This window comes from Phalacrocorax aristotelis, chromosome 2, assembly GCF_949628215.1.
Source record: "Phalacrocorax aristotelis chromosome 2, bGulAri2.1, whole genome shotgun sequence".
NCBI classification, from domain to species: domain Eukaryota; kingdom Metazoa; phylum Chordata; class Aves; order Suliformes; family Phalacrocoracidae; genus Phalacrocorax; species Phalacrocorax aristotelis.
The window spans coordinates 11,757,547-11,774,030 of NC_134277.1; the positions used below are offsets into that span (position 1 = coordinate 11,757,547).

Consider the following 16,484-nt stretch of genomic DNA (forward strand, 5'->3'; position numbering starts at 1 on the left):
TATTCTCCCTGGGAGTAAATATTTCAAAATTCCAGCTTAGCTCTTTTAGGTATTTCTTATGTCAGTTTTATCTGTTCAGAGGTGATGTCAACTGTGCAGACTCAGCATGACATGAAATCTGAGATCTGTATTTATCTTACCTCAGGTACTTAGTATGTTTGTTTCCTCTATTTCTAAGAGGGAAAAAAAAAGAAAAAAAGAATCAAAATGCCTCACTGTAGCCATTTCTTAAATGGTCATTCAAAAAAATATTCCTGCTACTTATTAGCAACATTTGACTAACAGAGCTTGTATGATAACCAGCATGTAAATTCCCAGTGAGTCATTAGAATGACGTAATTATTTTATCTCAGTTTGAAGCAAGTTGTCTTTGACTTGACTGAAGATGCTGCTTAAGTCACATTATGAATAGCCCTTTGGTTAAAAGTGTTGACTGTATTTTCAGCATGACTGCTAATCACTGATGTGTTGTGCTGTGTCCATATGTCTGATGGCCATCTCAGTTGTTCAGAACACCAGTGCGCACTTGACTTAATTTTATGCAAAAACGGGAATCAGCTTCTGATCCAAGCCATGTTTCAACAGTACCCAACTTCCAACTTCTTGATCCTAATAATGAATCAAAACGCTGCAGACACATGAAGAAAAACACATTGACTCGGTATGAAGTCATTCTCTTTGTTCTTTTACTCACAAAATTTTAATGAGTAATAAAGTGTTGTTGCCGTCACTTGACATGAGATCAAGTATTTTCCATTCTCCAACGACTGGTGCAAAACCATGACGTTTGGTATGTTCTTTATATTGGACACACTGGATAGTTTTACAGATGCTTTGTCTGCACTTGGTCAAGATGCAGTTTGTAGTTCTTTGTAATTCAGTACTGCTCAGATCTGGTGCTAATGACTGTTGAACCATGAGCTCAAGTTAATTTCAGTGAGGACAAACACACAGGAGATCCACCTGCAGGAGATAGAACTCTATGAAACAGGGCGATTAATGTTGGAACAGGGATTTCAGGCTCATCAAACTTTAGCACTTACAGACAGGCCCTTGGCCCAATTGTCAAGCTCAGTTTGACTGGTACTACAGGAACTTGTAAAGCTCATAATGTGATAAAAAAAGACTTGAGAACTGATCCACCACCTATTGGCATCTGTACAAAAATGCCCTTGGATTTTAGCTTGTTTCCTGACACCACAGTGGCAGTCAGTAAGGACCAGCTGTTTCAAGGAGTTGCAAAGGGACACATTCCTGTCATCCCCGCCCCCTGTTTTTTATTTGAGTATTTGTTTGATGTTTCTTTGCATTTTTGAAGTTTTTTATCTAAATCTTAGCATTTTAAATCCATATTCAGGAAATAAGTTACTGACCTGGGCCACGGAACTGCTGAGCACCTGTATCTGTAATTTATGTAGGTGCCTGGCTAAAGGCTGCCACAAGGCCTGAAAGTACTGATTTTAATTATGACTGTGGACTGATCGCTAAATGCTAACAATAATTAAAAGCATACAGATTATGAAAACACAGTTCTATTTGCAAAAGATTTATTAGATAATCTGTGGTGCTTGCTTATGTGTTTCCAAACATTTGCCCTGTCCAATAGGTTGAAATAACGATTGATCTGTGCAGTAAGGACACAATCTCTGGTAGAGTTACTGTTAGCCTTCAGAGGAATGTGTTAAAAAAATTATGCTATTTTGCTATCATTGTTCTATTGGTATGTTGAAGATGTGGTAAAAAAATGAAGCAAAATCTTATATATTTAGAGAAATCATACAAAAGAAGCTGAGGAGCAAAGACAAAACAGTTTGAGGGCATCAGGAGGAGGCCCTTCCAAAACAGACAACTTATGTGAATGTGAATATTCTGAAAAAATGGTAAAAAGAATGGTCAGATTTAAAAAAATATAAAATTGTTCTCTTTTTCTCTCAGATATGTGTGGGAGAAATATTTTTAATATATGTTACTAAATTTAAAGTATGGATTCAGTTGCAAAACATACTATATTCGAACTGGTGTTTAAGGTTTGGTACCCATACAAGAATTTTGCTGCAAATAATATACCTCTGGGGCTTGGGCAGGTACTCATTTTGTTTGCTCATTTGCCATCTATCCAGATGTTTCGCAGATTTTCAAAATGTGTTCTCATCTTACAGGCTTCCTTATCTTGCAGATGATTAATGCATTTGACACAAAATAAATGAGAGAAGAAATTATTTCCCATTGTTATCCAGGATTTTAGTTAGGAATTCTGCATTTTCACTGTTTGTTGATGCCTTTATTATGCATTTCAACAAAACCTCTGCAGCTTCTTACCTTGCAAGGGAAATGTCAGTCCTGAAATCTTGTAATGGTACTTTTTCTTTCTAAAACCTTTATTTCTATTTCTCACAGAACTTGTGGAATTTGAAAGTTTTATTTATTATCAACATAAAGGAAATTATCTCCTTACTCTTTGGGTTTAGAAAAGAATTTGCAAATCAGTGTTGTTAACTATGTTTTCAATGCAGTCAATAAAGTTGAAGGGAAATGTAGTTCTTGAAGAAAAGAATCATGAATCTCCTTACCTATTCATTTCTATTTTCAGTTACGCCATGATTTTCGTGTACTTTTTTTCTGTGTAAAATAGTGGTCACTCTAATCCCAATGAAAGAAATCAAATTAAAGCACCAGTGTCAGGTAGCTTTATAGAGGATTGGGTACAGCTCTTAGAGTTAGTTTATCTTACTCATTTACATATTTTGTGATTTTTCTACAGACAGTGTGTACAGAGCTATTTTGAGCATTTAATGTGCTAATTCTTCTTCTCATGATTAAAGTCATAAAACTGCACTGACCCAGAGAGAGGCATTATGAATGTATAATTTCAATTTACGTGTGTTCATAAAGCCAAACAATATTGTGCTCTTTTAAAATGGGGATATGTTAGTAAACATGGGTTCATTGTTTGCATCTGAATGCAACGTTATCTCATAGCGCTGCTGTGGTTTAAAGGTGGTTCATAGGGGCCAAATTCTCCAATGAGATGTGAAGAGTAAGGGACGCTTCACACTTAGTTAAGGCACTTTGAGCTGTTTCTTCACTGACAAAATACATATGAGGAGATTGTGTTTTCAAGAAGTCGCCTTTTTACAGAGTTCTCTTTTCTGATCATTTAATTGATTGCTTAGAGAAAGAGCCAGCAATTCTTCTGGCTAGTTAAGTCTGACTTTGGAGTTTAGTTACATTCATTTTCCTGTGCATTTGGTCCTCTCCATATCTAAATTATTGCCTCTCCAATTCTTCCCTCTGAAGATTTTTTAGTTTAGTGGAGAGCATGCTATTTGGAGGGGCAGTTTGCTTGATTTCCTGTTTTCAGGAAGCATCAGAAGTAGAATGTGCTTTTTCCCACATGCCCATGTATTCATAACTTGCTAACTCATTACTGGGGATTTGCTGATATTTCATATCTAGAAAGTACTGGTGCTTGCTCAAAGTGACTCCAGATGCTTTCAAAACTCAAGGCTGCCTAAATAATCCATCTTTTCACTCTGTCTGCTTTCCCAGCATTTTAACCTTAGTTGTAACCCACAGCCCAGCCAGCCCTCTGAGTTTTGAAGGTGATTTTGTTAACCCTAGTGACCTTAGACACACACCCAGTGATTATTGTGATGTGATGTATTGCAGGTTCAGTTTTGTTAGGATCAATCTATGAGAAAGGAGTATTTTGGCTATTATGTTTGTGTTAACCTAAATTGCTTTAGATTGAGCAAAAGCTGGATTTCTTACTTGCCATGCTTAATTGCTTTTGTAATTATATTGATTTTTCCATGCTAGGTCAGTATTGGTAGCCAGAAGCTGTTTTTTGAACAGGCTATGTCATCTTGAGTCTCCATAAATATGAAGATAATTGTAAAAAGCTTAAAAATGGTCACTGTAGGGGTTTGAATATTTTCTGTACAGAAAATACACTTTAAATTAAAAAACAAAACAAAACAAAAAAACCCACCCTCAAAACAAAAGCAACCTACATAGCTGCCAGTTATTGCTAGCAAGCTAAGGGCTTCTAACTAACTAGGTTGAAGAATGGTTTTAATGTGCATCCCATTCATTACAGTTAGGAGCAGAAGGATAATGTGAAACAGCAGTAGTGACAGCCAGTGCCTTCGTCATGAAAGCGCTTACAACTAGAGAGCACAAAGAGGAAGAACATGTCACGCCAAATGAAGAAAAATTTCCTTCAGTGTTTGAAAAATTCTCTATTTGTCTTATCCATCCATGTTGCCTTTAATCTGAAGTCCTGTGTGAATTCACTGATCCAAAGCCAAACATAGCCCAAACCATGGTAGTTACTATTTCTGACATATTATAACAAACTCTGGATTTTCCAGGCTGGAATGTTCCAGGAAGATTCCCAATTATTGTGAAGGTACAAATATTCTTTACATTTGGTAATTCACTGATGCAAAGGGTTAATGAAAGATCCTGTGGGACAGAAAAGTTCAGACTGGTTTCCATCTCTTATTCTACACCTCAGGGAGAGTATGAGGAGGCTTTGAGCATCAGGACAGGTAATAGTCTGGTCACATGAGGGCACTCAAGGGAAATGAGCTCTGGAACTCTTTGAATCTTTCTTTGCTGCCTATCTTTCCATGCTCTAAGGTCCTGTCATTCAGAGCTTATTTTGCCAAGACACTGCCACCATATCAATCCACTGTGTGCTAAAAGCAATGATTTTTGATCGTTATCACAAAGTACACTAGTGTAAAATTCTGCTTATTAATGAACCAAAGATTAGTGTCCAGTGGTGTAATATCCTGCTGTGGATTTGTGAAAGTTCAGAAAAGGAAATATTTCAAGGAAATTTTCAAATTGCCAAATCAAAGCATAGACTATTTTGTCCTTGAGAAGCAATTTAGAATTCTGAACTCCCACCTCATGGGCAAGAAATTCTTGCTCTATTAAAACCAAGACCCTCCTTTCTCTTTGCATTAGGGCTATTAGCATGCAGCTCATGAGAATGGCCTCACTGCTATTCCAGTGGCTCTTCCTCTCTCCAGATGGGTTAAGAATCATGAACAATTCTCTGCATTCCTTTTCCAATCTTGTTTTTCTCTTCCCATCTGTTCAGGAGTATGTCTTCCCTCTCCTCTGCTCACTCTGATTTTTCATCCCCTAAGCCGCGCTGTTTGGAGGATCTTCATATTACCAAAGATGACACTAGTAGATTCTGCCTTATTGCATACCTAAGAGATTATACTTCTTTTAACTGGTAAAACAACCTCATCAGCATCTTCACTTGCCTCTCCCAGCTTTGCCAACTTGACTTTTAAAAATTCAGTCCATGTAATGCTGTATTCTTCTTTCAGGCTTTCACTCACTGTTCTGCAGTTGAGATACTGATGATGTTGTACACGGATTTCACAAAATGTTTTTTCTGACTGAAAGGGTATTTTGGAGAATAATAATTTACTTTACGGGTTTGAAGTAAACTAGTCAAACTAGTCTGTATAAAGCTTCCATCATGGGACTCAAATTATGCTAACGGACTAGATGACATAGATCAGTCCATCTTGAGTTTGTTCTGAAAACATGCATCTTGTTTTTTCCACTTCTTTTGTGCCAACCCTGACCTAGTAGTGTTGTTTTTATTAACTTTGTGGGTTCAAAATGCTCTGCATCTCTGGCAACTGTTTTGAATCTTTTATTATTATGTCATGCTGGTCACTGAATGAAACTTCATTGAAGCTGATGGGTTTATTAACATTCACACTTCATTCACAATAAATGCAGCCCTCGTTCCTTTATATCGCTGACAGCTGAAACAATACCAGCCACACCTATGGCACAGGGGACATGGACAAGAAGTTGGACATTTAAGTGAAGTGTGTAGGGATTTCTGCTGTTGGTTCAGATAAAATGTTTCTGTGTGTGCAGAAACATCAACGAAGAAAAACACTACAAAATCCCACGGAGAAGATAAGGCCAGAAAAGCAATGTAAACATATTTTAAGAAAGAAGAGGGGAGGGAGACCCCTTTTGTGCACAGTTCTTCCTGGAAGGAGACTTGGAACTACAAGCAAAGAGATGTTTTCTTTTCTGGTCTGGATTCATCCTCTTTCTAGGGGAACACAACTTTCACATAATGTGGAAATAAAAGGCATTGCACCTAATAAATACTTCACTCCATCACTGATTTATCTCGCTAATGAAAATAGCCTACAAACCTTGTGGCTCAACCTAAGTAAAAAATTGTGACATTAATAGCAGGAGTGAATCCAGTTTCTGAGGAAATAAGTTGAAAGTTTTTATTAACCTTGAACTCACTTGGAACATGAAGAAAGAAAAAAAAATATTTTCATTTGAAACTATTTTCTATTTCTAATATCCTGGAGGATAATACTTGTGTTGTCTCACCTCAAATTCTGTAAACTACTGCTACCCAAACATTATCTTCTTGGGAGGGAAACTGAGATTTATTCATTGCTTCAGGAACACAACTCATAGGCTGAGAAGATAAGCCTATGACAGGAGTTTTAGCAGTGATTTTGGCTGCTGGCATGCTCTACACTTCTTGAAAAAAACTTCTTAGTTAGCTCTGGGAGCTAGAGACTGGCTCTATACTTTGGAGCCTATCACCCTGTATTGTGCAGAACATAACTACGAGGTAGGAGAGGGAATAAAAATCTACCTGTCTTGGCAGGCATCCAGAGAAGAGTTCGCTGGTTTCTGCCAGAAACAGAAGACTTCTAAGACAAAATGGCAATAAATTAATTAGACAAACTTAGGCTTGCAGATTAAACTCAGTGAAAGAAAGCTGAAAGTATTCTGAGAGGCTGTGGAATTCACTGCAGAACCTGAGTCTTCTTGCATCAGTGCATCAGAAGAGGAAGCAGTTATCAGTGAAGAAAATGGAAATGGATTATCACAAGCCTATAAATATGTTTGTGTTTAATATGCACTATGGAGAAGGAGATTTTGGTCTGTCTCCTCACTGATGGTTTTGTGTTGGTTCTTTTTAGACTAAAACTGATTTCTAAAATGAGAAAAAGTAAAAATAATAATAAAAAAAACAGTTAATTGCTGAGATTCTGAAAATCTTGGCCATAATAAATAAGTAAGTAAATATATAAATGTACTTGAAATTAAGCAAAGTGCCTAGGTAGTGGTGAGGACATACGAACTCATAATTGCTTGGATTTCTTTGTGATAAAATATGAGAAATGAATACGCACAAAGTGTCCTACAGAGTCAGTTTATGGAAATTGATTTTAAAGATGAAGCCCAGGTCATCAAAGGAAAGGATCTATAAAGGCAACTGATTTGCAATGGACAGATTATCCTGTCTGTAAAAGAACACATCATTGTAGCTACCTGCTGTGGTAGCTTTCTAGAAAAGGAAGGAGAAGTTAAAGTGAAACAATTTTCATAAAGGGATTCTAGCTGCTGAAGTCTTTTTGGCTTTGAAGGAGAGATGAATGCTTGTTTATTTGCTGAGCACTTCTGATGAACAAAAGCAGTAGGATAAAAAATAGATGCAAAACAGGAGGCAATGTATTTAGTAAATACATACATACAAGGAAACTACTGGGGAGAAAATAAGCTTATTTTGATGCTGAATTTACTCTAATGCATTACTCTAACATTAAATATAAAACATGGGATGATCTAAGAAACTTTATCACTGTAAAGCAATCATCCTGAAGAAGTATGGATTCTGTACAACAATGATAAAAGGGAAATACTTTATTAAACAGCTAGCTCACCATTTACCTGCTGCAAAGATGGAGTAAGTCCTCCGAGCCATCAAGGAATTAATCATGCCTTCCTCGGTTCAGAACCTAACCTATCATTCTGATGAATAACTAAAAGCAGATTCAGTGGGCTACTGAAAGCAAATTTACAGGAGGATTCATGCTCGCTAAGGAGTAGATGGAGCCAGGGATGTTGTGGCATGAAGAGAAGGCCGACCCAAAGGGAAGGAGGAAGACTGCCCTCACAGCAGGCTAGGACCTCTGGCAAAAAACACACAGTATCCTCACTGCGTTTGAAAAAATACTACAAATGGTGTTCCATGACATACTATGTTTGTTCGATCCAGGTAGTATTTGATGCATGCTAGTGTCTGAGTGAAAACCAATACTTCTGACAGAGATCCATGATAAGCTGAAGATTTCTCTACTAGCTACTGTACCCAATGAGATGTAGCCTGTTTAAAAAAGAGGCCAGTGTGCACATACAAGGTGCACATGCCAGTCTTCCTCTAAAAAAGAAACAACTAGTAAGGCTCCAATCTGTCCAGCTCTAGAGATAAAGAGACACATTTTATAAAACTCCTCTTCCTACAGAGCAGTTACTTGGAAGTTCAACAGTATTGCAAAAGCAACAGATAGATGGGCAAGGGGCGACATTTCAAAGCTGAGCACGGTTTAGAATTTGCACAGTTTTTAAGGGCTCTTACAACTGCTTTTGCCTGAGCCTGTTTCAGACTGCCTTTTGTACAGGACACAGATTCTGATATTTAAGCTTTGAGAGAAGTATTGGTGCACAGACAAATAATTTAAGTGTGCAGTAGCTATTTACAGCAAACTTAAAAGTAAAAAGCATTTTCTTCAGGTTTTGTACTGGAGGACAGGAATGTACATAGGTAGTGTGTCACTTCAGTGGTTTGTTGTATTTGTGAGTCATAAAGACTGCAAAATGCACTGCAAAGTTTTAAGAATTATCTGTAGTAAAGCTCATGTCTAATTGAGAAAGCTTTGATGGGAACAGATGCTGCCTGAAAAAGACAGAAAGGAACTTATTAATTAAGAACGAAGAATGTGTTTAGAAAGAAATAGATGCTGCTTTGTTTAATGTGAATGGGGGCATAGGTTCCTGCGGCATACTCTGAGGCCTGTTAAGGAGAGGAGTCAGACAGCAGAGAATGATGGTGTAGTAGATATACCCATGCTAGAATGCAGTAGCACCACTTGTTATTGTAATAAAGGCTTTTCGCTTACAGCAGAAAGTTTGAAATATGAAAGATTAAGTGTAGAAGATAGGAATTACTTCCTAACAGCAGATAGTGATGGATGCAGGTTGCAAAACCTTAAGCAAAATGAAAGATGTGAAAAAAGTAATGTGTAATTCTTGTGGGAGGCATTTCTCTCAATGTATCTGTCTGCTCGATATGGACTAGTAGTCAACTTTGTTGGGTTCCAGTGAAGAGTTACTGAAAGCCAACAAAGAAACCTTAACAACAGAATCCAAAACTTTAAAACCTTCTCTCTTAGCTGAAGGTGGGAAAACTAAAAGAACTAAAAGATGTTAAAGCTGATGGAGGTGGGGAGAAGAGAAAGAAGTGTACCTTAGGGCTGTTCCCAAATCCTAAAGTACCAGAATCCAGAACATTTGCCTCAGAAATGATATCTTCAAATTGGGCATGGTCTATCTCATCAGATGTCAGAGAATTTGGAATCTCAGAAATGATAGGAACTCATATGTTGAGATCCTTTTCAGTTTTCTAAAGGGCTACAAAATAGTCAGGAAAAGATTACACTGAAGTTTTGGGTTGGTTATTTGAAAATATCTTGAGATAAATGTAGCATGTAAATACTACTATTTTTAAATAGTTTATATTTTGTAAATTACTTCTTTCTGCTGGCACGGACCTTGTTGCCATTCTAGATTCCACCACTGTGACAGACCAAAACTGTTGTTATGATACAAAATGGGTGAAATCTACTATGTATCTGCTAAACACTCTTCCTTTAGACTAAATGTGAAAAACTGTTTTAAGTTCTTTATCTGCTAGACAGCTGGAGCTGTAGGGACTGTTAAAGCACAGACACTACGCGGGGCAGACCATGAGTCTGTGCACAGGTGGGTCTGAATGAAAATCCAGTGATCTGGAAGGAGCTGTGCGTGCATGAGTGTGGATGAGAGATACAGAGAAACACCATAGCAGTGCATAGGTAAGCAGCAGAGAAACTCTGGAGAAGCCCTTGAAACAGAACACCTGGGGAAAAAAAAGTCCGAAGAGTGCTATGGGACAAGTGCCACGCAGGAAATGCTGGGAACCATGAGCTCCGTGGAAAATGCTTTCCCTCATTTGCGTCATATTGAATTTAGGACAACAGAACTGTATGTATATTATTCATAAATAAACATGATTGCACCAAAGACATAACTGACTTACAATTGTTTTTCCCATCTATGTGACCCTTTTTTTTTTTAGCTTACTGGTTGGGTCCAAAGGATATCCATAATTTGGATGATTTGGGAAATCTAGTTCAACAGTGTGAAACCAGCAAAGCCCCATAAAGGGGAGTTTCATGAATAGAGTTTTGCCTTTTTTCCCCCTCCCTTTTCCTCTCTCCACCTGATAGTACAGTGACTTAATACCGAGTATCTGGGCTACCATTAAGGGACTTGGAGAAAACAGATTAACAGGTAAGAAATGAGCTATGTTAATGGCATATGCATTATAAAAAGGCCAAGTGGTCCTTTTAGACAGTCTAAGAAAGGAGGCTATATTGTTTTCATGTGCTGTGCCTACATATGATTTATAGGAAAATAAAAATTTACTAATTGTTCTTACTTTTTTTTTTTTTACAATAATTATGGGCTTGCTAAGGTATGGAAGTGACCTAATAGTTACAAGTGTGACCTCCAAGTTATTGTTAATTTTACTGTCAGTATGTGCTTCACATCTCCTACTTAATGGTATGCTAATTGTACAGCAGGATGTCACATTCTCCAACATACAGATTCCCTATTTCAATTACAGCTAAGTAAATCTCCATTACTAATGAGTAAGCATTTCTTTTCCATGTACATTTGCATTATAATGGACATTTTCTTTATGCACTAAAATTATTCTTTCCTTGACAACAACTATATATTTTATTCTACAGTAAAGGCTACGGCATGATGATTCGTTCCTTTCTGTTGGGTTTATCTGTATTTAAATGGTGAAATGTTCTGGATAGCCTGACATTTTCTGTCCCATGTTATTTTTATGTACTTCTAGAGTAAATTTATATATTTGCTTTAAGACAACCTACTTAAGACAAATCACAAAAAAAGCAAGCTTACGTGTCGGTCATAAATTAAGCCATAATTTTGAAATTGTTGTGTTGCTTCATTCATGTTGCTGAGAAATCTCAACTATTTGTGTCAGTGCAGTGTGACCTTTATGATATGTTTTACTGATTTGAATATAAAGAACAAGTGACCACAAGTGACCCATATCAGTGCAAGATCCCACTCTGATTAACAGAGCATACCTCTTTGGCTGTTAAATACGATCCTCCAAACAGACATTTGCTGCCCTGGTGATGCATAATCTACAAATGCACAGGCAGCTGAGTAAAATGAAGGGGGAAGGCCTCCTGCTTCATCTGAGCTATGCAACTTTGCTGCCAAATCCACTCCCTCTTGGGAGTTGTGGCCAGTCACTGGGTGCTGCTGAACCGCTGAACTTGGGCAGCTGGGCACTGCCGGCAGAGGATTCCCGTCGTCTGCCAGCGTGGTGACCCAAGAGGCTTTTCCTGCCCCGCATCAGGAAATAAGGATATTGGCAAATTGAATTCCTGTGGTGGAGATCCTTCCTTCATTCCACATGGCCCCGGGAAAATGTGTCACTTTTTATATACAAATAAGGACTGTGAGTTTTGTTGATAAAGCAATAGCTTAATCTTTGATAATATGCAGCAAAGAAGGTGTTGCTTTGATTTTGGTGGGGTCACTGCCTATGCAGTAAATTATGTTACAGGGATCTTTTTTAGATGCCCAGAGAAGGTTTATGTATCAAAGAGAGTGCATTAATTAACATTCATTAATATTCTTGACAATTTTTAAGTTGGCCTGGTGGTGGGTGTTTATATGGGGAAGAAGATGGGTGTTGGGTTCTTTTAGGGATACAAGTACATGGGATATTTTAAAGAAACAAAATGTGGTGAAGGCATTAGGTAGCATTCCAGAAATGCAGGAGGAAATGTATGCAACCAGATGTTAGAAGTAACAGATTGATTTCCTGGTCACTGTGCATGAATTCTTTCTAGCCTTGTCTATATCCTGATAATTGGATGGCTTACAGTATAGATACAAAGTTTGTTTTGTTTTTATTTTGAAAGGCCTACGGTATGCAGCCTTTTTCCCAGACAGCAGCAAAAAACAAGGTGAACAATTTTTGCACTATGTGGTTTTTGAATTCTGTCATATTTTCTATTACGTTTCTGTCTTCCATTAGGATAGCTTAGTTTACTATATTAACCACCACCATCATCCATATCACTTCCAATTCTGAGTTTAGTCTACATTATGTATGTATGTAGTTTGATGATTTTTTCTCTCTCCTGGGGGCTGGAAGTGGTTACTCACATGTTACTGTTTAAAATGTTGTTACAATGGTTGCCCTTTAATCAGTCCTTTTCGGAGTGGCTGCTGACACCTGGTGGTGCATTTTGTAAATGCAGACTTAAATGTGCAGCTGGTGGAGAATTTTGACCTGTCCTATCCCGAGCACTGTCAGTCAGAGTTTGAGATATTTAAATGAATCTGATCTCCTGCATGAAAAAAATGTCTTGGGAGCACATTCTCCTCCCATTCAAACTTATGTAAACTAAGAAAAGCAATAACATTTCATTGCTGTTGGAACAAAATTAATGCCTCTGACCTTGCTGTTGAGGTCAATAGTGTAGTTGTTCACAAGGGATACGTACCTTTTTTTTTTCTTATTAACTTTTCAAATATATTGCATAAATGAATGTTTAATATATACTTATGCACTAAATATACTGCATTAAACTAAAAATCTTCTCTGTGAAAAACCTGGGTGATTATATTTAGAAATAATGATGTTTTCAAAACTTCACGGTGTGAATACTGAAGGAAGCTTCTTCTGGTGCTTGATTTAACGTCATTGTTTCTGGCTTGAGTGTATGATTTTTCTTGCCAGCAAGTATATTTCCATATGTTTATTAAATTCCACATCTCTTTGCCAGCATATTTCCTAACAATGGAATATCTGGGATATACCAATAAGTAACTAGTATGAATAAAAGTTAAGAATCCTGGAATCCTGATTCTGTGGTGAAATTCCTCAGTAGCTGAGACCTCTTGGGGTCTTCTCAGTTTGATTTTTATCTGGATAGATCTTTAATCAAAACTGTTTCTTTTTCTTGTTTAATTGGCCCTTTACTGCCATCTGATTATTTTTTAGTTTCATAAAGAAGATAAGTATTTCACTTAATATGAAAGAAATATAAAGCAATACTTTATCCTGATTTTTCTCAGTCTACAGGCAAATCAAGTATATCAACAATGCAGTATCTTTAGTTGTTTCTGAAATATTGTGAAGAAAGAGCTCCCAAAGTGCACTGCCACTGGACTTTGTGGAAGGGGAAAGATTTGGTGAAATGGAAGTGTGTTCTTTATAACCAAATTTGGTGGTATTATTATGCCATTGTGAGATATACAGAATTGGCAAGTAAAATTAAATGAGGAGAAATGATAGAAAAGTCAAGTTACACTGTTAATCTGAACAACAAAGGAGGGCAAAGTTCTGAGTTCAAAAATCATTGGTTAAGGGTTGTTTGGGGTTTTTTTCCCCCTAAACTTACTGCCCCTGCAGTCCAACATTCACAGTGTACAAAATTCAGTGCAGGCAATCTGGGTTGAGGCTGTCCCTAAATCTCATTCATGGGGGGCTCTGGTCAGATGAGTTATGTACACAACACGGCTGCGCTTCAGCATAAGGGACTGGAAGTGCCACTTCTGCGTAGCACTTCTTACGCTGCTCCATTGGAGGAGACCTCTCATGCAAGGACTTAAATGACCATAGTTTCCACGCACAGGAAAAGGACAATCAGACAAACGCCAGTTCTGGCAGTTGGTGGCAATTGCTAACTCCACCTTTTTAACATGATGTTAAAAATAGCTTGATCAGATTTTTATCAAGATAATTTATTGAAGAATAAGAGTAATTTTTTCAGAGATCTGAGCCCATTGAAAAGTGACATTTGACAGGAAAAGGCATTGGGGGGTTTATCTATGACAGCTATTTTGTCTTCTAAGTGCAGGAAAAAGTGTGGCATTTCAGATAACAAACATAAACATTTAATGGTGGCCACTGGCAATTCTGTCTGGTTTTAGTACTATAGATTCCTAGAGCAAAATTCCGCCTCCAAATTCTATGCATGCTGCTCTCATTTACTTCAGCAAAGCTTGTGCACATGTTTCAAAGGTCAGAATTTGGCCGTTGGGGCTGAATTTTCAAGGAAGAGTGTATTAAAGACATCTGTGCATCAGCAGAACCATATCCTTTGTCTCTGAGAACATTTCAGGAGTAAGCCTAGTGCTATTGGGCACTGCAAGTGAAACATTTTCTATTTTTTTAATTGCATTGGGATTGCTTAGCAGAAGCATTTCTTGCAGTAATTGGTTCATGATTTCATTTATTTCTTGTAACTCAACACTTTGATACTGAAAAGCTGTCAGTTTTAAGAGAGTAAAGACTGGAAGGGACTGCCCTTCAGAAAATTACAGTTGCAAATATACTGTAACAATCAAAATGAGGGGAAATAGTCCAAGGAAATAGGTATGGTCCGTTGAGGTGCACAAACTTTTGTTTGTAGTCTAATACAGAGAGGTCAACAAGTGTTTTACACAAAGGTAGAAAACAAACCCACTTTTCATTGTGGACAGAGCTCACACTTGAAATTGTTACTAATCAGACACTTGAAAAAACTAAAACTTGGCATTCATATTCTATTGGAGTTAGTGTGTATTAAACATGAAAATCTTTAAGCGTGTAGGTTTTCCCGTTTTTTAAACATTATACACTTCTTAAAATGTTTATAATGTCTAATTGCTGCTGGATTTCAAGACATATCAATTTTGTTCTTAGTTCCTGCAGATTTTGACAGAATGTCATACCAAAATATTTTGTATTTTTTGTAGGACTGGGAAACAGAAAATCATGACTGGTATTGTTTTGAATGCCATTTGCCTGGAGAGGTGTTGATATGTGACCTGTGTTTTCGTGTGTATCATTCCAAGTGTTTGTCTGATGAGTTCAGGCTTAGAGACAGCAGTAGTCACTGGCAGTGCCCAGTTTGCAGGGTGAGTACCTATGAGATTTCATGTGCTGATTAGAGGATTGATATTCATTAATAGATCAATGAAGGTGTCCAGATGGTCTGGCCAGGTTAATGGATAAAGAACTGAATGTTGAAACAATGGTACATACCTAGAGCATCTATACAAAGATACCAAACAATGGTGCATGTAGCAGATGGTAATTTTTGAAGAATCCAGCAAGTTTTACTTATGCATTTGAACGCACACAGTATACTGTGTGGGAATGTGTGTACGTATGTATGCCACGTATGAATGCAGTACATTGTGGAAATCTTCAACATGAGTAAACAAATTGCTGTGTAAAATGCTACTGTTTTTACTTAACATCATTTCAATGAATCATAAGTAACTTTTTGTATTTTGATGACTGCATTCTTAGTATTTTATTGGAATAATATTTTAAATTGTAAAACCACAATCATGTTACTGATGAGGGCAGTATCAAAAAATATGGGGTGAAATCCTGCTTCTTATTTACTTCTGTGGATTCTATTGGTGCAAAAGGGCCAATCTGGATTTCACCCATAGCATTATATCTATATTGCTTTTTCTTTAAAATTGCTATTTTTATGAGTATGGTAGGGAGACAGCAAAGAGTATTTTTTTATATACTTTCCAAGAATTAGCAGGTATGTTGTCTGCATAAACGATGAAACATTCTAGTCAGGATGGTGCTTACTGGTACTTGGCCTTGAATCAGCCAGATACGTCTCCTTACTGTTGTCATCTCTGCATCACCTACCCCCATAGAGCACATTCATAGGCTTCCTTAAATATAGGGAATAATGCATATGAACGTTTAAGATAAAATTTTTGCTACAGAAAGACATAAAACAGCCAGTTGCACTCTGCCTTGGATTGCTGGAGGGAGAGGAAATTCCCTTGCTAAAAGCTTAGATCTTGCTGTAGAGCAGCAGACTGACCTTCAGATGATCTGTGCTGCAAGGAATGTAAGGGTTCAGGCGCTTCATAGTGTGGAGAAGCAGTTTCTGAAAACACATGGATTGTTTTGTTTCAAAACAACACTTTCTGACTTCTGTTACCTTAGAGCCAGTTGTAAAAAACTTGTTGCCTATTGCCTCAGACTGGGAGCTCTCAGGGTTTAGGGAAACAGCAAGAAAATTGAGCCTGCCTCAGGGAAGTGAGAAGGAATGAAATAGAAGTAGTGTCAGGGAAAAAAACAGTTAAGAATAAGGACGTGTACTGTACCTCTCCATATTGAATTACTAGCATTCAACTTAGCCACTCAATATTCCCTCTGTTAAAAGCAAAGAATGACCATATATATGTGAATTGCTTTCCTATTTTTAAATACATCTCTTTAATAATTGTTGGTTCTGGTAGTAAGTATTAATAGTTATTATAAATAGTTAAAA

The 16,484-nt window shown here is 37.3% G+C and overlaps 1 protein-coding gene across 7 annotated transcripts in view; it reads left to right on the plus strand.

Moving 5' to 3' along the window:
• The window catches only part of ZMYND11 (zinc finger MYND-type containing 11), a 106,934-nt gene that overhangs the window by 63,250 nt on the left and 27,200 nt on the right, over positions 1–16,484 (plus strand). For 3 of the 7 annotated variants that reach the window (XM_075082390.1, XM_075082391.1, XM_075082392.1), the window contains 2 exons: positions 12,102–12,146; positions 14,929–15,090. The exons of 1 other annotated variant lie outside the window; for it this stretch is intronic. In XM_075082390.1, the coding sequence (XP_074938491.1) occupies positions 12,102–12,146; positions 14,929–15,090 (207 nt within the window). The remainder of the gene's footprint in view (positions 1–12,101; positions 12,147–14,928; positions 15,091–16,484) is intronic. 3 more of the 7 variants (XM_075082393.1, XM_075082394.1, XM_075082395.1) reach the window with 2 other exon arrangements.